Source organism: Ixodes scapularis, unplaced genomic scaffold (genome assembly GCF_016920785.2).
Source record: "Ixodes scapularis isolate PalLabHiFi unplaced genomic scaffold, ASM1692078v2 PGA_scaffold4__175_contigs__length_147842914, whole genome shotgun sequence".
Classification (NCBI taxonomy): Eukaryota; Metazoa; Arthropoda; class Arachnida; order Ixodida; family Ixodidae; genus Ixodes; species Ixodes scapularis.
The window spans coordinates 65,956,958-65,980,274 of NW_024609879.1; the positions used below are offsets into that span (position 1 = coordinate 65,956,958).

Here is a 23,317-nt window from a genome sequence, read left to right on the forward strand (position 1 = left end):
GGCGAGGACGAAAGCCACGTTGTTTGCGCATGTGACGTCCCGATGGAAATGTAAGCGTGGACCGAAACAATCACACCTTTCAGAAATAAAGCGCGTTTTTTTTTATTCTTTTTTTTTGCCATCCTTGGCAGCTGTTGTATTTTGTATGGACAGCCTTTAAGCCGCCAAGAGATCTACGCATGAGCCTAATGGCCGACTTGTGACGAGTCGATTGAACGTACGGGTAGCGTCATGTTCCTGAGGGAGACCGGCAGAGAGACAGGGCCTGTGTACGTTTCCTCGCCGTCGACAGAGCTCACGGTTCCCTGGATCAGGATGACGTCTTGCACGGCGTCGTCGAGTGCAAACTCGATGGCGTACTGCAGGTTCGGCATGATTCCGTTTTCCAGGAAGCGTTTGAGTCGGTCGAACGACCAGTCCTGCGCCACATAGCCATAAAAGACGTTTCTCCTCTGATAACATCAGCAGACAAAAGTGGGTTGTGGATAGGTTCATTTCATCTTGTTTTATTTATTTACCTCCAAGTCGTCTTTTAAGGGGGCATTGCATTAGGGGGGTGGGTGGCAAGATACATTCATAACAAAATAATCATATCATAAGTAATTACCGAAAACCAAGAGGCCAAATCAGGTTAACGCGTTACGCAGAACTCATTGCTAAATTAACACAAAAAGGGAGTTGCAAGAACATAAAGCGTACGAGGTTAAACATGGTCTACTGGGGAAACATTTCTTTAAATGACTCATCATTTGTATCTTCTGGCAAGTCATTCAATTTTGTAATCGACAGTATGAGGGGCACAATTTTAAAATATAAAGCACGAGAGCGTAATTGCTGAACTTCACATGAATGATTGGTGCGAGGAAGAATATAATGGTCGGAATGGAAATATATGTTTCTCAAGTATGAGCGGCTGCAGTACATCACATGGAAAAAGCTTATTTCATTAAGTTTTCGCCTGTTGGTTAACAAAGAAAGTGCACGATACGATTTTAAAGCGGAGACAGTACTTTCAGGCGAGGAATCGTTTAATATTAACCGGGCAGCCTTGTTTTGAACATACTTTCTTTGAAATTTTATAATATTGATGCGGTTGCCATAGAATGCTTGCATATTCTAGTTTAGGTAAAATAATTGTTTTATAAGAAAGAAATTTGGTTCCCACTAGGGCCAGATATAAGTTCCGCCTTAAAAAATCCAATGATTTTAGTAAGCTGATAATTGTTCTCTTGCTGTTTTGATTTAAGCTGTGTTTTTGCTCAGGAGTTATGCATACGATAGGTACTGTTTGTATTAGGTATCGATCCTGGGTGATCAATCAAATAAATTTTGTCGTTGTGAACTTTTCATTCTTGAATTTATTTTTCGCCACTACAAAAACCGGTCGGTATAGAAATATGCGAAGTAAACCACACGGTTGAGCCACATTGGTTAGCTGTGATTGTTTCCAGCCGCAGCTTTAGAAAAGGCTTAACAGATTATGAAGAAAAACTTTGAAAGAGGGAAACGAGTACAAAAACAACACACGCAGATTCGTCGTATTTGTACAAAATCTAGGCGAAAAACCTCACAAGAACATTTAGGGAAAAGGATGGTTGTAGCGGAGTAACAATGCGGATACAGCGGGACCAGATTGTTGCTGCTATGATCTGGACAATAACAGGTCCTTGTAGCCTCAAAGGTCGCGTATAAGACAGTCTTAGTCGTCTGCACTGCACTGCGCTGTAATGTAGTTTGCGATTCCCTAATTTTCTTTCGCGTGTTTTGCAACGGGTGGTCGTAAGCACAGCAGCAAATCTCGATCAATTCTACACTCGCGTCTTTCTTGCAGAGAAGCGCGATCAGCGTTCTCGTCCAAGTAGCACCGGTTACAGAACTCATCAGCGTCTCTACTGGTACTAATTTTTTTTTTATCGTCACGTTTTCTTGAAATCGTAATTAAATGTCTCGTCTCCGATATCAGACGTCAAACGAGGCGGCGCGTACGGGCTCGTCAGATAACTCGTCTTTATATTTGCCCAGTAGCTATAGGCCAACTGCGAATATTTTCGAACTGCCATCAATCAAAATCATGAAGTGGATTTCGTCACTGGTCATTGCTTTACGACGTGGGATGGTATCCCTAGTGAAAAAGCCATTTGTATGATAAATTGCTTTTGTCCAATAAACACATATGAATCATACAAGCTACCTAAGAACATATAAAAACATATAAGAACTATATAAGATATTTAAGATCTTAGAAGAGCCGTATAAGAAACTTATAAGAAACTTCTCAGAAGTTTTCCCCTATATGGTTCTTATATGCTCTTATATACCTTATACAGCTCTTGTGTGGTTCTTATATGGCTATGTTCTTATATATCCTGCGTGATTCATATGTGTTTATTCGACACAGAAATTTCTCATACAAATGAGATTTTTTTATAGGGATGATGCTTCCGACCCTCCTCGTGTGCTTGGTTTCGGTTTACGCTGGACTGAATGCCCAAAGCTCCATAACTCACGTCTCAAGCTACTAGCGCTTTCCGGGATTCTCAAAATTGGGCTGGTCCCAGTTATTATGTACTGCCTCGAAATCTGTCATATAAATCACTGCCCTAAAAACTGTAATTAAAAAGTTAATTACAGATTTTTTGTTAATTAGTCGTCTTTTAGTTTTATTTCTTCCGCAGTGTATTTTCCGCCTCGCCTTACAACCCATTCCTGAAAACGCCATCCGCGCTGCTCTGATAGTTAATTTGTAAAAATTCTGTTACATTAAAAGAAAAAAGCACCGTACATACCCTAGCAAAAAAGTCATTTTTTATGAGAACTTTCTTGCGTCTAATAAATAGATATGAATTATACAACATATAAGAGAACATATAAGAACCATATAAGAACAATATAAGAATTATATAAGATATATAAGAATCATAAAAAAACTTACGAGAAACTTCCCAAAAGCTTCTTATATGGTGCTTCTATGTTCTTATATATCTTATATCATATATATATATATATATATATATATATATATATATATATATATATATATATATATATATATATATATATATATATATATATATATATATATATATATATAACAGAAGAAAAAACCCTTGGTGAGAACAGCAACAACGGACGATTTATTCTTCGACCCTTTGGCGGGAGTCCGGCCTTTGTCTTGAAGCTTCCTGACGAAGGCCGGACTCCGGCCGAAACGTCGAAGAATAAATCGTCCGTTGTTGCTGTTTTCACCAAGGGTTTTTTCTTCTCGGTAATATACCCACGCCTTCGGCCTCCTGCCACCTTGCCCGTTTAGTATATACATATATATATATATATATTTATAACGTTTAATTCACAAACTAAATAATGCTAAGTAGCTTTCATTCACCGCTAGGAAACAAAGTGGTTGTGGAGTTGTGCTTAGTGCGTACATCTCTCTTGCTGGTCAAATTTAATTCGAATCTTGCTGTAGGTGCTAGAAGGTAAGTTTAGGCAAGTACACAGTGTTGTTTCTTGTAGGGTTTACCCAATATTATATAAACTCAATGGTATTTATTTTAGAAAACGGATTATTGTTGTCCCAGCACGTTCTCAATCAATGCTCAATCCGACACGCGCCAATGGCGCACAAACATGACACAGATTTCAAGTTCTAACCTGCCGTGTTGGAGCTTGGTTCATTGATCACTTCTCCATTTTATTCATCGCTCGTTGTCAAACCTGATCCTTTAGGGATTATTTTGAAATAAAAGAAAGATAAAACACTTTCCTGCTACAATAAGAAGCATGGAGACTTTCTCTGCGGTTTGTTTAGGGCGAAGTGCTTTACTTTAGCTAGGAACATTGTTGAAATGAATTGAGCCTCATATTGAAAAAAAAATGTAACAGAATATGTTATGCGAAAGTCGTTTTTTGCAACATGTGTTATTTTTTAGCACATTAGAGGGTTGCCGAGCCACAGTTTGCAAGTTAAGTAAAAGTATTTTTTTTTTACCCGCTTGCCCAAGGAATACACAAGAAAAAAAATCTCTACCAATATTTACATAGAGTGATTATATAATACAAAAGCAATCCACAAAAAGGGTTTTTTTTAATGTGAGGTTTTTTTAGAAACTTTATTCAAAAATAAATTAATCTTTTAGTTTTCTTTACAAGTTTGAAGCAAAAACCTATTAAACTGGTTATCTCAAAATACACAAAATAAACGTGCATCAATATTTATATTCGGTAAATGGCACCCTCATGGGGAATCTACACAAATATTTAAAATATAGCCTTTGCAGAAGAGTTGTAATGAAGAATTTCAAATCATTTTATATTTGAGTAAGTTTGGAGCCCAGCAAAATTAATTTAATAAATCTCACCTGAACGCACAATACATTTTAAGATAACTTATGTCTAGAGCTACACTTTGATGCTTGGTTTGTGTCATAGTTTTTATTGGTTAAGTTCTTACAATAACCTAAAATTCTAGGCAAAATCTTTCGTGATAACAAGTGTCCAATGTTTTGTAGAAAAATATATTATGAAGGCTAAACATAAAACTTTTTTTTTTATTTTAGGAATAGTAAACGATCGTCTTTAGATGTTAAAAACATATTAGCATAGTGAAATAATTCAACGGTTTCTAAACAACGACCAAAGTTGCAAAAGCATCAAATTAAGTTTAGATGCATTCCTGCCAATTAATTTATAGCATTTTCTATAAAAACATTGTGAGTGCCTTAAAGCACAGTTTTGTTCACTCCAGGTTTCGGATATCGCCTCTACTTACTTTCCAAAAATCGACTCGTTTGGTCTAATTGAGATGAAACTACCCTAATGACAATATTAATAATTTTTTTTTATCTTGTGTTCTCAAAAATAGTCGGAAATAAAAAAATAAAAAAAACAGCAAGAAATGTATTGCTTGAAGACATTTCCTATGTATTGTGGGCACCCTGGAGGCTCCCCAGCCCAGTTGCCGGACGGCGGGGCACAGCTGGCGAACTTTTCCTGCCTGGCGGCGAAGTCACGCTGGCCACGCGCACATCGCGTGCGCCACCTTCATAACGCGGATCACAGGCGGCTCACAGGGAGTCGCTGGCTGGAGTAAGGCGCCGCCGGTGCTCCTTGGTTTCCTGTTAGTAGCATAATCGTCCATGTCCAATTAAGTGGTGTTTCTTGTTGTTGACACCGTTGGCTCCGTGTTATTCCTCCAGGTCGGGTATGCAGCAAGGCAAACCGACCACAATCGCGCCCATGCGTGCTATGCTACCCACTCGCAAGAATCTCAGGGAGCTTGGTTTGTTCTTTCGGTAAGCCTTTTTCTCAATCCCTGTGTTTCCTACAGTCGTTCCTTGCTTCTGTCACGTCCGCGTTTCTTGTATTGGCGTGTATCTGACTGCGTTTTTGTGACAGTGACAATGGTTTTGCGTTGTTGTGCTGGTTTCTGGGGGGCGTTCTCTTTCGTTTGCGCTTGTGTCAGCTTTTGGGGGGCGTTTCTTGTTTTTTTTATGTGCTTGCAGGCATGCTCACACGGGAGCAGGAAGCCGCGATATCCGCAGCGGCACAAGTGACCCAACTCGCGAAGGTCACGGAGACGTGCGATTCCGTCATGCAGCGCCTGGCCCTCACGCCTGGCCAACAGGAGACCTCACCGCGAGAGCCCCGACCAGACTTGACTGTTCCAGTGTACACAAGGTACGACGACGTCAAGTCAGTGGCAGACTACCTGGGCGAGCTGCAGACCTACCACCTCGCCTCCGGTGCCTCGGAAGCCTTCATCGTGGACCGGATTGTCCCGCTGGCGTTGAAAGCCAGCACCAGGTGCCGGTTGGGGTTGCGGCCCCCTTCACCAGCATGGCGGACTTAGCTCCGCGACGTAGATTCTTCAAGAGCTCGAGGCAAGGATGCTGCACCCGGACGAATGTCTGGTTTGGTACGGTAGAGTCATAAAAGAGCTCTTCAAGAGGGCGGATCCGAAGTCACCGGACTCGGACAGAGTAGCTCAAGTCACAAGACAGTGTCACCCAAGGTACAATGTCTACCTCATCAACCTCACATTTCAGACCCTTGAACAGCTAGCCTGGGGCGCCCGCCTTAGGTAGGAAGCTCTTCTTGCCAAGCGGAACTACGTCCCGCCACCACCAGCCAAGCACGCGCTCAAAGCGGCATACGCATGGCGGGGCCCTGAAGCCACCACGCAGGTGGACTGTCTGAACGAGACCTCCCTTTCCCACCACGTCAACCAGAAGAGTTCGCTTGGCATGCATGGCGTTCTTCCGTGCGGGATAAGCGGATGTTCGCCTAACTCTCATCGAGAGGCCCTCGGAGGTCACAGCGGGGCCCGTAATGATCTCGGGCGGGGGTCGCCACGACAGGTGGGAGCTCGTTGGCCGTGCCCTATTGTAAGCTGGGACCCAACGGAGACCACCACTAAAACAAGCCATACCCATTAGCCTGCTCCTGCAAATTCTCCTGAAAACTGGCACGGTGCGGTCGCAATACCGCACCCAAGCAGAATTGACCCCCGCCGCAACGGAACAGGCCCTCCCCACAACAGCCGGTCGCAAGCCCGGTGGAGGCCCTCCCTTAGTGGTTCTTTACCCTATCACTGGAGGCAGACCGAGGGGCACCTCGGTGCGGTTGGCTTAAGCAGGCAACGGTTGTCAGACTGCTGCTACGAGTACCAGCAGCCTGTCCATCACCGCAACCAGTGCCCAAGACCTCTGGACACTACAAGCAAGAGGTGGCACGGGACGGCAGCAAAGGGCCGGAACCAGAACCACCATAGAAACTACTACGGCCGACAACGCTGAAACCAGACTTCCTCTCGCCGATGGCCGTTGCAGTCCCTGGGAGCAGTGAGGTTGCGGCACAGATTCCATCGGTATAGCGAATCCAACCCGAGCATAACATCATTTAAACGCGCATGACGATTTCACTGCTCGATTTTTCCCATTGCCGCACTTTTGAATTCTGGGGCCGCTATCTCGCGTATAGGGGATTTCGTTTTCGGACTCTGCAAAGCAAAAAAAAAATAATAATAATAATCCTCCGGTAGTGCGAAATCCGTTTGCAGCTAGCTTCTGCTAAAGCGATAACAACTGGATGAGCCGTGAGGCTGCAGACTCGGTTTAATGGAAACGAGTCCAGGCAGATAAAGAAATCGCTGACGCCCCGTCAGCGATTTCTTTATCTGCCTGGACTCGTGCGACCCGTTATCTTGGGCTGAGATTTCATTACAGGGCGAAAGCATGACACTCGACTTTTCTGGTAGCGGATACCGGCTGGGACAGCAGTCGGAGCTCAGTCTGTTTACCAGATGAGAGGACTGCAACCGTAACCCGCCCATTGCAGTCTACTTTACCATGGTGCCGGAAGTTTTGCCTGCCGGCGTTCGAGAATCGTTGCGAAAGTGCCCCGCAAGCAGCCAGCAGAAGCAAAGCTGCAAGTCGTCCTGTAGTCTTTCTCACCGGTGTTCACGGAAACACCGGGAAAGGCTGTCATCCTGCTGCACCGCATTGAAACCGGTGACGCGCCGCATTTGAGGTGCAACACTCGACCGATCAGCGTTCACAAATTGGCGCTCCTTGATGCGGCGACTGAGGAAATTAAACCGGTTCAGTAGGTGAGTAGAAGAGCCCCTTTGCGTTCCCCGTTGTTCTCGCTCCCGAAAAAATGAAACAGCCAGACTCTGTGTGGATTACAGGCGGCTTGATGGTGTGTCCGTGCCATACAGCTACCCTTGCCGCAGCATATCCTAGGTGATGTACAGTCTCCGGGGATATGAAAGACCCACTGGGAGCGCGTGGCCGAGGCGGTGGCTGGCGCGGGCGCTGCGAGCGCTCCGGGCAATTCCATTCTGCTTCGAGGGGAGGACGCTCACTTAAGCTCAGCACAAACTGATAGGAGCGCGCTTTAGCTGAGCCCCGAGTGAGCGTCCTCCCCTTGAAGCAGAATGGAACTGCCCGGAGCGCTCGCAGCGCCCCCGCCAACCACCACCTCGGCCAAGCGCTCCCAGTGGGTCTTTCATATTGCCGGAGACTGTACGCGCTCGGTAACGCGAGCGTGTTTACAACGCTGGATTGCAGTCGCGGGTTCCTTCAGATCGAGATTCACCCATCAGACGTTCCAAAAACTGCGCTCATCTGCCATAGAGTGTTCTTCGAGTTCACCCGACTGCCGTTTTTCTTGTGTAACTCTCCAGCCAGTTTTCAACGCCTGGTGGATGTTGTACTTGGGAACTCGAAGTATGAATTTGCCATGGAATGCATGGATGACGTGGTTGTTTTCTCTAGAACTATGAAGGAGCGTGTCGAAGTAGTGTGCCTACATGTTTCCGCTCCGCTTTAGGGTGGCGCAACTTCTTGTTACCCTTTCCCAGATACTTTCCACCGCCATTTTTCCCCACTTCTTTGTTCGCTAAACGTACACAACGCTGAGTTTCTGTAGTCTCGACACACCGGCAGCACTGTGAGGCCACTTCCGTTTCCGTTCATAAAAGGAGTCGGAGGCTCAGAGGGATGGCGGTATTCGTGGCTGTCTCTCAGTTTATTCGAGTGTTTCATATTTTGAAGTTGCGAGCAGGAAGTGCGCGTTGCTTTTATCGAAATGTGAGTTCCCGTGACAAAAAGGAACGCCACAGACCGGCATTGAACGCCGAAACCTAGCCGTCGGAACGAGAGCGGTGATCGCTCCCTAGCCCTAGCGAGGACTAGCGGCGTAGTTTGAGCGCGCGAGCGGCGCGTGTGAAAAAATGGTCGACGAAGACAGCGGAGGTTTTCATGGTAACGAGGTAGGCAACACTGGTTTCTCGGCAACAGGTACCACAAACGTTGTCGCCACCCCAAACACCGGAGCGGCGGAAACATATAGGCACCCTATGTCGAACACCTTCGCATCATGCTTGAGCGAATGCGTAATGCTGGCCTCACGATTCATCCCGGAAATGTTTAGTTGGCCGCGCCCAAGATTAACCTTCTTGGATTCGCTGTGGATAAAGGCACGCTCTACCCCAACGAAGATAAGTTGCGCGCGCTAACGGAATACCCAAGCCCACATGACGTAAAGAGCCTACAAAGTACCTCGGAATGATGGCATTCTAGAAGAATTTCATTCCACACTGTTCCAAGGTAACCCAACCCCTCAATCACCTTCTAAAAAAAAAGCATCGAGTGGTGTCGCCGAAAAACAACGATCCGTGCTCACAGCCCCTCCAAAAGCCGTGTATGATAACACTTCTTTACAGCCCGCTCACTTGGGCAAGCAGTCCGATCTGCCGACATATGGAACCGCCCATACAAAAATGGTCTATGGTCGGCTATAGAAAATCCTTTGTATGGCCGGCTATAGCAAATTGGCCCAATTAGCTATAGCCGGTTCTATGGCTGTCTATAGCTTTCTCTATGGTCTCCCCTATAGTTGTCTATAGCTTTTTCAATGGAAATTTCGCTATCGAATTCGGTATGGTTTAGTCTATGGGTCTCTTTAGAAAGGATGCTATAGCCGCCTATGGCTTTTCTTTTGGTTCCTTTAGCCGCCTATAACATATTGTATGGTTTGCTATAGAGATCTCTATGGCTTACTCTATGGATCTTTTTTAGACACCGTGCTATAGCTGCCTATGGCTTTTCCTACGGTTTCTTTAGCCGTCTATTGCCCTTTGTATGGTCCGCTATAGCTCATTCTTTAGCTCGTCTTATGGTTCTCTATACCCATCGTGCTACAACTTTCTATAGCATTTCATATGGTCCCTTCAGCCGCCTATAGCATATTGTATGGTTTGCTATAGAGATCTCTATGGCTTACTCTATGGATCTTTTTTAGACACCGTGCTATAGCTGCCTATGGCTTTTCCTACGGTTTCTTTAGCCGCCTATTGCCCTTTGTATGGTCCGCTATAGCTCATTCTATAGCTCGCCTTATGGTTCTCTATACCCATCGTGCTACAGCTTTCTATAGCATTTCATATGGTCCCTTTAGCCGCCTATAGCATATTGTATGGTTTGCTATAGAGATCTCTATGGCTTACTCTATGGATCTTTTTAGACACCGTGCTATAGCTGCCTATGGCTTTTCCTATGGTTTCTTTAGCCGCCTATTGCTCTTTGTATGGTCCGCTATAGCTCATTCTAAAGTTCGTCTTATGGTTCTCTATACCCACCGTGCTACAGCTGCCTATAGAATTTTCTATGGTTCCTTTAGCCGCCTATAGCATCTTGTATGGTGTGCTGTAGAAATCTCTATGCCTTACTCTATGGATCTTTTTAGACACCGTGCAATAGCTGCCTATGGCTTTTTCTATGATTTCTTTAGCTGCCTATTGCTCTCTGTATGGTTTGCTATAGCTTCTTCTATATCTCGTCTTATGAGTCTCTTTACCATCGTGCCGTAGCTGCCTGTAGTTTTTTCTTTTTACCGCAATCGTGTGAAATGTGAAACAAATTATTTGTTGTCACTGGACATCTTTAAAAAAAACCTTGGGAGACGTGCCGAACTTCGTAGCCCCATTTAAAACAAAGAGCTAACATTTCAACAAAACAACAACAAAAAACAAATGCACTCACTCAGGTGTTTGCAAAAGCACAGGTAAACAGACACAAGGTATTGTTTTCAAATCTCCTAGAAGTTTAGTACATACAGCCCATTCTGTAGACAAGCACACACTAAGCAATCTCTACTATGTGAAGAGGTACTACTGAGCTGTTATACAACTGAGAATATTGTAAAGCAAACAAGAACCAAAGGCAATTCCTGGGTAGTGTCTAGTCCCCCGGCAGCCGGCCGAATTCCCCCCCCCCCTTTTCCCCCGAAATTCTAATGCCAGTCGCCACTCATTGGCGCTGCAATCAGTTTATCAAAAGACGTTTCATCGAGATCGTTTCATCAACACGTGACGTTTATAAACAACTCAAAATATTTTTTTTGTTTGTTTGTTTGTAATGATTTGCCAAGAAGTGGCGTGAACGGGTGGGCTGAGTCGGTGAGCACGCGCCTCAGGAATACAGGCGCGACGAAATGTCCCTGCAGCGTGCAATTCGCGTAACGAGTGCCGACTAAACGTGTGTCCATGAAGCGTCTATCCACGAAAAGGTGTTTATGAAACGTCTTTTCACAAAACGCAGAGAGAATAAGAATGTCAGTATTCTAACTACAATTTTCACATGATTTCAGAGAGCTAATGGCAGGCGACTGCGGTAGAATTACGGGGAAATTATTCTCCCAGCTGTCAGAAGATAGGCGCTGCCAGGAGAAAGACACTACAGAACGGTTAATTGTCGCCGAGTAGGTTGCAGCGCACTTACGTTCAAAATACCGGACTTGAAAGATGTAATCTGAAATGTACGTCGACACGGGCACTGCAAACCAACCACTCAAACACAAAACCGAGAAGGAAGGGATCCGTGAAGATTCACCACGATGTAGCACAAGCTGTCATTTGCCGAACCGAACACTGAACGCATCACAAGAATGTCTTGGGTTTCTTTGAAGAAATCGCTTGTTGCCGACATACGGGTAGGACTTTTCGATCGGGATACCTTTTAACATAGAAGCGAAATCCACAGCAGCCCCGCAGACCGCACGACACGCGAAACTAGGTCCGCAAGCAGCCTCATTCCGGGATTGGCAGCGGCTATTACGTCATCCGTCAAACCACGTGATCACGCTCCTTCCGTTACATGCGCACAGAGAGCGGAGTGAAGCGATAGAAAGTCTACGGTTGATTGGTTTGCCGAGTCCGCACCTTCTGCAATGCTTTTACCTTAGGGAGAGAGAGAAAACAGAAAAATTGATAAGCAGAGCTCCTTCAAGGCCAGAACGGGGGTGCGATCACAAAGACTAATCCTCAGGGTCATACCAACAATGAACACAGCGAGAGAATGTGTCACTTATATCCTGTTGACAGTTCGAGCCAAGGTTGATAGTGCAGTGGATGCTATGTGTGGCCTTGGGCTTAAGGCAGGTGCCGTGTCCAGCGTTATCACCAGCTTCGAGACAGTTGTCACGGGACCCTAACCGGAGACATGATTGGCCTCAAACACGCATAGCGTCTACTCTGCTGTCACTACCGAGTGAACAGGACAGCTCCATGAAGGCCCCCCAGCTTTTGGACTTCTTTCTAAAGCTGCACTTCCCAGAAGTGACCCAAAACGAGGCATGTTTGAAGATATCATATTTTACGCCTTTTAGCCCATATTCTAATTCAAAATGAATAATTAATGGCGAATACTTTCTCTTTGCGCAGGATGTCCACAAACAAATAAACAAATAAATAAATAAATAAATAAATATATATATATATATATAGAGAGAGAGAGAGAAACGAAGCGCAGGATGACGAAAAGTATATACGGAAAAAAACGCACCTGAGACGGTTGTTGGAGTTTTTAAAACATATTACTGATAAAGTTGGTCGACGTTTCGGCCCGAGACAGAGGTCTGTCTCGGGCCGAAACGTCGACCAACTTTACCAATAATATGTTTTAAAAACTCCAACAACCGTCTCAGGTGCGTTTTTTTCCGTATATATATATATATATATATATATATATATATATATATATATATATATATATATATATATATATATATATATATATATATATATATATATATATATATATATATATATATATAAACAAATATGTGCAGATGAATGAACCGTACTTAATCCAATGAATCAAAGAATCAAAGTTTTCAGGAACCCGCCGAAAGCCAAAAAACGGCGGAGCCAGGATTTGAACTCTGGGCCTCCCAATGTCCGGTCGGGTGTGCTAACCTCTACACCACTCCACCTTGGCTTTCTGGCGTTTCCTACCTGTCTTATTAATGCACAAGAAACGAAATGTGTCCAATCGGAGGTGTTCTGGAAACACACGCCGCCGCGTGGAACGCGGTACGACGCTTAGTGTCACGTGGTACGTACTCGTTTGTGCTCCAGAAATCCTCCCACTGTTTGTCTCGCCCCGTGTACATGTAGTATTCTTTGTTTATGAGCTTTTAGAGACACGGTATCATCATCATCTGCGAGAATCAAGAGCCACGTTATTGAATATACAACACGGGCACTTCACGTCATCGTACGTGGTCTCCGAGGAGGATATAAACAAATATGTGCAGATGAATGAACCGTACTTAATCCAATGAATCAAAGAATCAAAGTTTTCAGGAACCCGTCGAAAGCCAAAAAACGGCGGAGCCAGGATTTGAACTCTGGGCCTCCCAATGTCCGGTCGGGTGTGCTAACCTCTACACCACTCCACCTTCGCTTTCTGGCGTTTCCTACCTGTCTTATTAATGCACAAGAAACGAAATGTGTCCAATCGGAAGTGTTCTGGAAACACACGCCGCCGCGTGGAACGCGGTACGACGCTTAGTGTCACGAGGTACGTGGCACAAACGAGCACGTACCACGTGACACTAAGCGTCGTACCGCGTTAATTAATAAGACAGGTAGGAAACGCCAGAAAGCCAAGGTGGAGTGGTGTAGAGGTTAGCACACCCGACCGGACATTGGGAGGCCCAGAGTTCAAATCCTGGCTCCGCCGTTTTTTGGCTTTCGGCGGGTTCCTGAAAACTTTGATTCTTTGATTTATTGGATTAAGTACGGTTCATTCATCTGCACATATTTGTTTATATCCTCCTCGGAGACCGCGTACGATGACGTGAAGTGCCCGTGTTGTGTGTATATATATATATATATATATTTTTTTTTTTTTTTTTACCCAGCACTTTTGAATTATGTGTACACTGTTAGGTTCGCATTTTTAAACGTCAATTTTGGGAATCTTTGCATCCTTTTGGCATCTATGATTGAGTGGTTTAAGAAATTTGTGCCGTAATACGTTTTTCATCCGTGAGTTCAGTCTATATCACTGCCATCAATTACAATCTCTGAGCACCATGATGACTCATGGTGGGGATGTGTGCTTTAAGAAGCTCCAATGAGTTTAATGTCTCATAATTTAAAGAAAAAAAAGAAAAAATTAGCCACAGCGCTTGCTGATTTGTTGAATTCGCAGAACAGAAAGATAATGGGACGCACCTAGGGTAGCGCGTGCCTAATGATATTAATATTTTTTTTCGGCTGTTATTTTTGTATATTTCGCCGTTCACGACATGGGCGTTGACGGACATTGCACCGCTGCTTACGCCCCTGCCGGGGTAAGCTTTTTGTTGTCACGACACTCTGTCGCGCTATAGGCGCGTCGATTTAACGCTCATGAAGTCTCAAGAGAACTGTGAATTGTTTAGTCAGAGCAACGACGCAGCAATCGCGAAATGAGAGACGACTGCGTGGGACTCTCGAGCGTGGGACTCTCGAGCGTGGGACTCTCGAGCAGCGTTAACTTGCTGATGATGCAAGGCGCTGCTTTGTCGTTGAGATTCTTTGTCCTGCGAACGCCGGCGAAAACGTTCCAGTGCTCGGCGTGCCCTAGGCAGCAGCGCCTGTCAGCGACCGCCCGCGCAGCATCGCAACCTTTCTGGAGCCTACTGGCAGTCTGCGAGCGCCGACGATTTATCGTTGCGGCTTGAATGGAAGCATTTTATGAACTCCTGCGGTGAACATGAAACACCGCGAACATGAACTTCCGCGAACATAATCCCCGCGACGGCGAACCGCCGGCGCTCGCAGACGGAGGGTTCCGATGCTGTGCGAACGGTTGTTGGAGGACGCTGCGTAGGGTATACGCCGGGCGTTGGAACGGCTTCGAAGCCATTCGAAGGGCAAAGGATTCGCGACGACCAAGTAGTGTCTTGCATCTTCAGTAAGCTAACGGGGCTCGAGAGTCCCAAGCTTACATTTCCACAGAGCGAGCGCGGCCGGCCAGAGCAACGACGTAGCACTCGCGTCGCGATTGCTACGTCGTTGCTCTGCCTACACCGATGACATGTGCACCGGCATTCAAAACCGCCCTCTCGAGACTTTATATGAGTCCAATAGACGGCTTTATAGCGCGATAAACCGTCGTGACAAGAGTAAAGCTCACCTCTGTAGTGGCGTAAGCAGCGTTCTTTACGCCGCGTCGAGAACGACGAAATATACAGAAAAAAAACATTAAATATATTTAACACAGCAGGCAGAAAGAAATACAAACATGGCAGGGACACGGACAACGTAGAAGGCGCGCTACGAAATACATATACTTACAAAATACACTGGAAACGACAGATAATTAGAGCTAAAAAACGGAAGATTGAGATGACGTCAACGCCGAAATAAGGCAATGCGCAGGGAAAGCAGCCGGCAAAACTGCAATAGCCCTATAGGCAGCTATGGACGCTTTTGTGATCGCGGGCGTATAACCTGTTAACCTGGCTGAAGGAAATTCTCGCCCCGATCGAGCGCATGCATGACTCTCTTCCACTTTCGTACATCTGCAGTAAAAAAAAAAAAAAGAGGGTCGCGGGCCTATAGCCTAAGCGAACCAGTGAGCCGACTAAAAAAATTGGATGGTCGCGAGTCTATAGCTCGGGAGACATACATCCCTCTATAGCCGGCTAAAGTACATTGTAAGGTCGGAGGCTATAGCATTGGTGACATAGAACACTTTTGATTCGGCTAAAGAAAATTCAATGGTCGCGATTCTATAGATTTAGGGACATACACCACTCTATAGTCGGCTAAAGCACATTGAATGGTCGGAGGCCTATAGCTTTGGTGACATAATACGCTAAAGAGACGGCTAAAGAAAGTTTGATGGTCGCGAGTCTATAGATTTAAGGACATACACCACTCTATAGCCGGCTAAAGAACATTGAAAGGTCAAAGGCCTATAGCTTTGGTGAGATAAAACGCTATAGAGTAAGCTAAAGAAAATTCAATGGTCGCGATTCTATAGGTTTAAGGATATACACCACTCTATAGCCGGCTAAAGCACATTCAATAGTCGCGAATCTATAGCATCAAGGACATACATATTCCTATAGCTCGCTAAAGAATATTGAATAGTCGCGAGTCTATAGCTGCGTAGTCATAAATTATTCTATAGCCAGGTATAGAAATCGGAATGGTCGAGATTCTAAAGCTTTGAAGACATACATTTTCCTACAGATGGCTATAGCGTGTTTTATGGTTTCTAATGGCTGACCATAGAGGGCCATAGAAGGCGATAGCTCACCATAAGATTTTCTATAGACGTCCATAGATCATTTTTGTATGGGCGACATTGGCCTGGGTGCTGTCTTGGTGCAGAAGTATGGCGGTGTGCTTCGGCCAGTTGCTTTCACGAGCCACACGCTAACTCCAGCCGAGCGCAGGTACAGTGTCGAAGAACGAGAATGTCTCGCCATTATTCATGCTTTGGAGCGCTTCAACATCTACCTAGATGGCACAACGTCCCACATTTAATCTGATAAATTAGCGCTCTCATGGCTAAGAGGACATAAGAATTCATCTAGAGGTCTTGCTTGTTTGGTGCCTGCTGCAACAAAACGACTACTCCATTCTGCACCGCCCGGGGTCAACCAACAAAGTTGCTGACGTGCTCTTTCGTGCTCCACTTCCCGAGGAACACTCGAAGGATACCCACAGCTTTGTGACCGTCGCAGCTACGGCATGAGGATCCCCAGATTCACGGTGGGGTACATTGGTGAGCCGCGACGAGCTTCACAAAGAGCATGTGGATGACGGACTCTGCCAACGCGTTCCCGCTTGGCTGGTGGAGAGAGGTTCAGTCGACCGCCCAAGTCACAAGGAGTTCAACTCCTACTTGATGAGCGATAACGGCCTCCTGTTGCGCTACATCCCCCAGGCAGACGACGATCCTGATGGCTCGGCTTTCCGGACCGCGATACCCCGCAAGCTACTTAAGCTTTTTATACAATACATGCATGACTCTGCCTTGACAGGACACAGGAGTGCGAGCAAAGCCTACGAAAAGTAATCCCAAATCGCTACATGGCCAGGCATGAGACAGGATGTGCTCCGATACGCTCGTAGCTGCTCGGTGTGCCAGAAGGCGAAACCGCGTGGTGGTCAGCCTCCCGGTCTTATGCAACCAATCGTGAGTCAGCGCCGTGGTAACCGACCAGTCCACGAAGTGGGTTGAGTTATTTCCTTTGGGGAAGCTAGATTTGCAAAAGATCTGGGAGTGTCTACTTGAAACATTCGCTAGGTTTGACTTTTCTACACAGCTTGTAAGCGATAATGCCTCCTATCTAACGAGTAAGGTGTTCCTGGACGCACGCGCGGTGCTGGCATTTAAGCACAAAAGAACTTCCCCATACCACACGCAAGCGAACATCACGGAAAGGGTTAATCAGAACCTTAATATTATGATAGTGGCCTACACTGAGCGCCACAAGGACTGGGACGCGAGACTGCCGGAGCTGGTATTCGCAACCCGTACGACCAATAAACGGTCAACTGATCTCACTCCTGCCCAATTTAATTTCGCTCGCGTTCCCGCTTTTTAACAGTCTTCTTACTACAGAGTCTGGGGGAGGCTTCGCCCATACGTGAAGTTCGCAGAGGAGCTGCGAAAGCGTTTCTCCGACAACCTTCTTGAGGCCCGAAATAATCTCGACGTCGCCCGGGTGCAGCCGTCGGAACAGTACAACCAAGGGCGAGGTGATCTGCAGTTCGAGGTTGTCAATTTAGCACTCCGGCGTACTGACCCATTGAGTGACGCCGCTCGAGGCTTCGCAGCTTCCCTCGCAAACAAGTGGAAAGGTCCGTTTCGCTTGCATGAAAGGTGCTCGTTACACGATTACAATTTAGTTCACCACGAGTCAAGTGAAAAAACCGGACCTGTTCATGTCACCGAGCTTAAACGATTTCTTTCAAGCAGAAGACTAAGATCCTCGCAGGACCGGAACGACACTGACGACAGTGCCGTTCCGGAAGCCTCCTCGCCTTCAGCAGGGCGGCGGTAGAACCTGCGGCGACAGTGACATTAAAGAGAGAGGAATCTTTTTTCTCCTCCACTTCGCCTTTCTCGCATTTTGGGGGTAGGTTTCAACTTCAGCGTGTCTGTTCCCCTTTTCTGAGAGGGCGGGGGGGGGAACCCCCTCCCTTAAATCCGTTATTTCTAACTTTCTGGACAGGGTGCGAAGATAACGTCAGGCTCAACCCTGAACTAAGCCCCCATGTCGTCTGCTTCCTTGTTTTTCTACGAAGATGGCTTGTGGAAAACACTGTCACCACACCCGCCTTAGGAACGACACGGTGGCCGGGCCTGTGGTGGACCGGGTCACCAAGGACATTGGCGCGTCAGGAGCGGCCCCGGGAACCATGGACGGCGGCCACCCCCAGGACGGAGCAGCAGGTGGCTCGGATCAAGAAGGACCACGTGGAAAGCAGCCACCTGCTGGAGATGATCTAGTGCGACAAGGTGGCCACCAGCCGAGCTCTGAGGCAGAACAAGGAGCTCAAGCGACAGCTGGAGGAGATGTAGGGCGTCTTTGATAAGCTGGAGCTGACCGAACAGTTGCAGAAAAAGCAGCATGTGACCAAGGAGCTGGGGAGAAGCGGACGCGCCGAACGCATCGCGCCCGTCACCGAACTCGGGGCGAGCGCGACATGGAACTGGCCATCGTGCTGATCCAGCGACGCCGACCGGACCCGCTACGCCAGTCCGCCCATCAGCGCTATCCACCTCCGACGCCCACAACGTCGTCTCCGTCATCGACATGCCGGACGAAAGCTTGAGGAGGGGGAGGTGTGGGCACCCTGGCGGCTGGGGAGTCGCCAGGGTGCCCACACGCTGGCGGCAGTCGGGCACAGGTTCGCCACCTGTGCCCGACTCACGGTGTAAGATATACTCTTTAGGTGAGGACACGGCGGGGCTGAACGCGCGGCGCGAGGAATCAGATAGTGTTCGTTCGACGGGCATCCGAAAGGCTGCATTATTCCGCGGCCACCGTGCCCGCGGCTGACAGTGTCGCCGGCGGCCAAACGGCGAAACTGTGAGTGAGCGAAGAAAGTGGTCTTTCTGCACGAGCGACAACCTCGCTGGAGCTCTGCGCGTGTGGAGCATGAGGCGCACGAGCCGTCTTTGCCGTACCCACGGGTCGACGAGTCCTCTGCCGGCGCCGAACTTTATCTGCACTGCGCGAGGAGCGCGCTCTCCTCGCCTGAAGAGTATTATCTTACACCGTGGCCCGACTGCGGGTCACAGGAGGAGAACTTTTCTCGCGTGGCGGCGACGTCACGCCGGCTGCGCGCAATTCGCGTGCGCCGCCTGGATAAGGCGGATCAGACGCCGCGCAAAGGAAGTCGCTGGCTGGACTCACGCGCCACCGGTGCTTCTTGGTTTTCTGTTAGTAGTATTGTCACGGGTGGTGACCAAAAGAAAACAGGAAATAAACAAGAAGAAATAAACGTTTAATGTGGCGAACTTGTGCCAAAAATAAAAGAGTACAAAAGATAATAATAGAGCGTCGCGGGCGTCGAAGTCGGCGTGGCAGCAGAGTCGAACGCTGGGGCGAGACTGACTCGACAAGGTCGCGGGCGGCCTCTTATCTAGAGTGCGCCGCTATCTCGAAGATTCGTCGAAAGCGGTTCGAGCGTCGCGTGATCGGGGCGAGAATGAACACGCACTTTCTAGAAAACAAAAGCAGGGATAAATGATAGAAGTTACGTGCGGTACATGAATAAACGGGAACTTTCTTGAGGACCGTGACCGAGCGTTGCTTTCTCAGCCTTGCGCGCGGCAGTATAACCGTTCATGTCCAATTAAATGTACTTTCTTGTTGTTGACACTGTTGGCTCCGTGTTATTCCTCCGGGTCGGATATGCAGCAAGCTAAACCGACCACAGTAATAATATGTCAACTCAAAAAGCAGAACAATATGAAGAGCTAGAGTGGTAGCGAGCACTAAAGGGAGTCCGCACCCAATCAATTAGGCTAACATTTTGTCGGATATTGATATAAGGACCCGTATCCCAAGCCGAGCATCTTTTAATATGCATGCGAGTTCTTGTATATGTGCGTGGCTTCGCCACAAATTTTATATCTTCTGCTGAGAGTCAGTAGACAGTTTCGTTATTCCTACATCAGCGCCGAGATGTTTGAGCTGCTGATCAGTTTGATCATGACCATGTATATCTGCTTCCAAGAGCACCTTTCTGGTGGGTCTTTTAACACCGCTACTTACGCTCCCGAACAAGGTGGGGTGGGGCGCAAGGTACATAATGCCGTTGAAAGACACGGTAAAAAAAAAAAACAATAAACTGAATAGCAAATTTACCATGGCTTTTGGCCACATCGTAAAGGATGCCATTGCCTAGCAGAGCTTCCGAAGACTGCCTGTGTCTCCAAGGACAGCTATTTTTTTATGTGGGTTATTGGAAGTTGTTCATGGATGCGATACCGGCCCCCTTGAGAACCCTATTCCTTGTGTGGGGAGACATTGACATACTAAATACTTTAAAAGCAGCCCACACCTAGCAGCCATCAGGTATTGTCGACTCAAGTCCGCAAAGAGGAACCCGAACTCCACCTTCCGATAAACAATTACAATGTCTTCCAGCTCAGGGGATGACCAAATCAATTCGAAGGTTCTAATGAACACGAAACACTTCCGCAGCTTTTCTTTGTGACATATTTTCCCAGTAAATTAAACTATGAAATTCCGAGGGATTGGAAAACTAGTAACATAACCCCTGTGTTCAAATCTGGTAATCGCCACCTAATTACAAACTATCGGCCCATCTCCCTAACTAGCGTATCATCTAAGCTCATGGAACACGTAATTTACTCCAATATAATCAATTATTTAGAAGATAACAACCTCCTTTTTAATCTCGAACATCGTTTTCGGAAAGCGTACTCTTGCGAAACCCAAATAACGGCGTTTCTTCATGACATTCACGCAGGTTTTAATACCAACATTCAGACAGACGCCATTTTTCTCGACTTTTCTAAAGCGTTTGAAAGGGTCCCTCATCAACGTCTTAAAATAAAACTTAACGAATTTAAGATCCATCCCGCTATCCTAAATTGGATATCCGAATTCTTGACTAACCGCACCCACTACACCACCATTAATAACTCTAAATCCCCCTCTTGCCCGGTAACCTCAGGCGTCTCTCAGGGTAGTGTGCTCAGGCCCTTACTCTGTTTAATCTACATAAATGAGATTCATGAGCACATCACGTCATCAGTTCGGTTGTTTGGAGACGACTGCGTAATTTACAGGCCCATTCTCTCGCTCGACGATCACCATACCTTGCAAACAGAAATTGCACAAATTCTTCAATGGTGCAATGAATGGCAGATGACTCTCAATTTCTACAAATGTAAATTCCTTTCGTTTTCTCAAGGTGCTCTTCAACCTTTTTCTTACCATTTTGACGCGTCCCCCATCATCGCTTGCAGTTCATATAAATATCTCGGTATTCATTTAACAGCTGACCTTTAATTGACGTCTCACATCAGTAATATAGTAGCAAACGCAAACCGTACCCTAAGTTTTTTTGCGCCGAAACCTGAAACCCGCAACACCAGAGATAAAACAACTAGCATACTCAACTTTAGTTCGGTCTAAGCTTGAATTCGCTTCTTCTCTGGCGCCCTTGGCAATCTTACCTATCTAACAAACTTGAATCCATCCAAAACAGGGCTCTTCGTTTTATTTTTTCTGATTACTCACCATTCACGAGCATATCTAAATTGCGCGAAGCAGCTAACCTTCATACGCTTTCATTGAGGCGCCGAGTGTCCCGTCTCTCTCTCTCCTTCACCGAATCTTTCACCATAGCATGCCTCTTCGTGAATCACTGCTTTTATCCCCGTGGCAGATTTTCCCCCGCTTTGACCACTCCTGCAAGTTGCGGCTCATTTTTTCGGTAACTACTTCATACAGTAATTCAACATCATCTTTGACAATAAACGATTAGAACATACTACCAAATGACATTGTTACCATAACTGACACACATAAATTTGCCGCCTTTGTAACCACTTTAATTTCTGCTTTATCCGACTAGTTCCCTCTTCTATTGCGTTAAAATTGCGTGCGGAAGTGTTCGATTAAGGAAACAAATAACAAATGTACCACTCCCTTGTGTATTGCCCGTAAGGGCCTTCAAGGATAATAAATGATGATGATGATGTCATTGTAAGGCGTTTGACGTAGTGTCCTCCAGCGCATGTGCTCGGACGCATCTAGACGTATCACCGTAGACAGGGCCTAAAACCTACGAAAGACTACCATAGAAGGTGAGGGGATAAAATATATATTCAAATAAACATTTGACAGCGTCTTTGGTGTCCGATATTGTCTAAGATTTCCTGATCATCTCACGAAATGAAATAGCTTAGAATAGGTGTATTGTTCCAGGGTGCGGCCAACAAGGCTAAAGACAAGCGACTCACCAGGTATCGCTTATCGTTCATGAGTAGCCCGAGGGATATTCGGACGGCCACAGAGAACCACATGCGGTAGATGACGGTCGGTGCGTCCGGGTGTCGCTCCACGATGCGCTGCATCACCTCCATTGGTATGCTGCAAAGCTACCAGGAGGGAATTTCGGGACACGAGTGTATTTGAATCTTTAGAGTGCGCCACGGGTCACGGCGCCCCGATTCACGCAAAAAGCCACGAAGACGGCGAGGCCAAGTATGCATTTTTTCTCCAAAAAACCACGAGAGGAAATGGAATATTTTTGTGCTTTAGCTGAAATGTCCTCTTGGGAAGAGGTATAAACGTGATGTGAATTCGGCATTTTTCTCTTTCACATTCACGTTGAACAACGTGTCAAACCCTTCCCTCCTGCTGACGAAAACTGAGGTTGAATTTCTAAAATCCGAGATAAGCCCATCACTCTGACTTGCACTTCGCGTTTGTTATCTTCACTTCTCCCCCCTTCCTCCCCCTCCCCCCTTCTCCTCCTGGGTATAGTCGGCTGCTCGCTGCTGAAAGTTTACTCGTTTGCTAGTTGAAAGATGTGGTTGTGTTGTTCCTGTTTAATTGTTTAATTGTTTTATTCTTTCTTCATCCATGACTTAAACCAACATGCTCTCCTCCCAAGCATACCTAGCTCCCCAGCATCTCCAAGAATGCTCGAAAAAGTATTTACCTCGACATCTGTCTCGCAGACGGCGTGGCAGACGGACACCGTGTCCGTGAGAAAGCCGATAACTCCGAGCGCACTGGGGGACACCAGGTAGTCCTTAAAGTCGCCCTCGTTATGGAAGTGCTGGTTCGAATCGGCGTTCTCGAGCCGGCCCTCGACGTTACAGTAGTTGTCGTAGCCCTTGCCAGAGACCTGAGCACGAGCCGCAAGTTGCGCGGAAAAAGCGGCCTTCTGTACACGTTGTATTGAAATCACGTTAAATTACTATAAAGATTCAGCGGTTTTCTGGGGTATTTTTCTTCATATTTAGGG

At 46.5% G+C, this 23,317-nt stretch overlaps 1 protein-coding gene across 1 annotated transcript in view; it reads right to left on the reverse strand.

Moving 5' to 3' along the window:
* Positions 1–23,317, reverse strand: part of LOC8037422 — an 88,528-nt gene that overhangs the window by 25,699 nt on the left and 39,512 nt on the right. The window contains exons 8-10 of the mRNA XM_042293586.1: positions 23,009–23,236; positions 22,305–22,442; positions 222–419 (exon numbers count right to left, since the gene is read on the reverse strand). Coding sequence (XP_042149520.1) covers positions 222–419; positions 22,305–22,442; positions 23,009–23,236 — 564 coding nt within the window. The remainder of the gene's footprint in view (positions 1–221; positions 420–22,304; positions 22,443–23,008; positions 23,237–23,317) is intronic.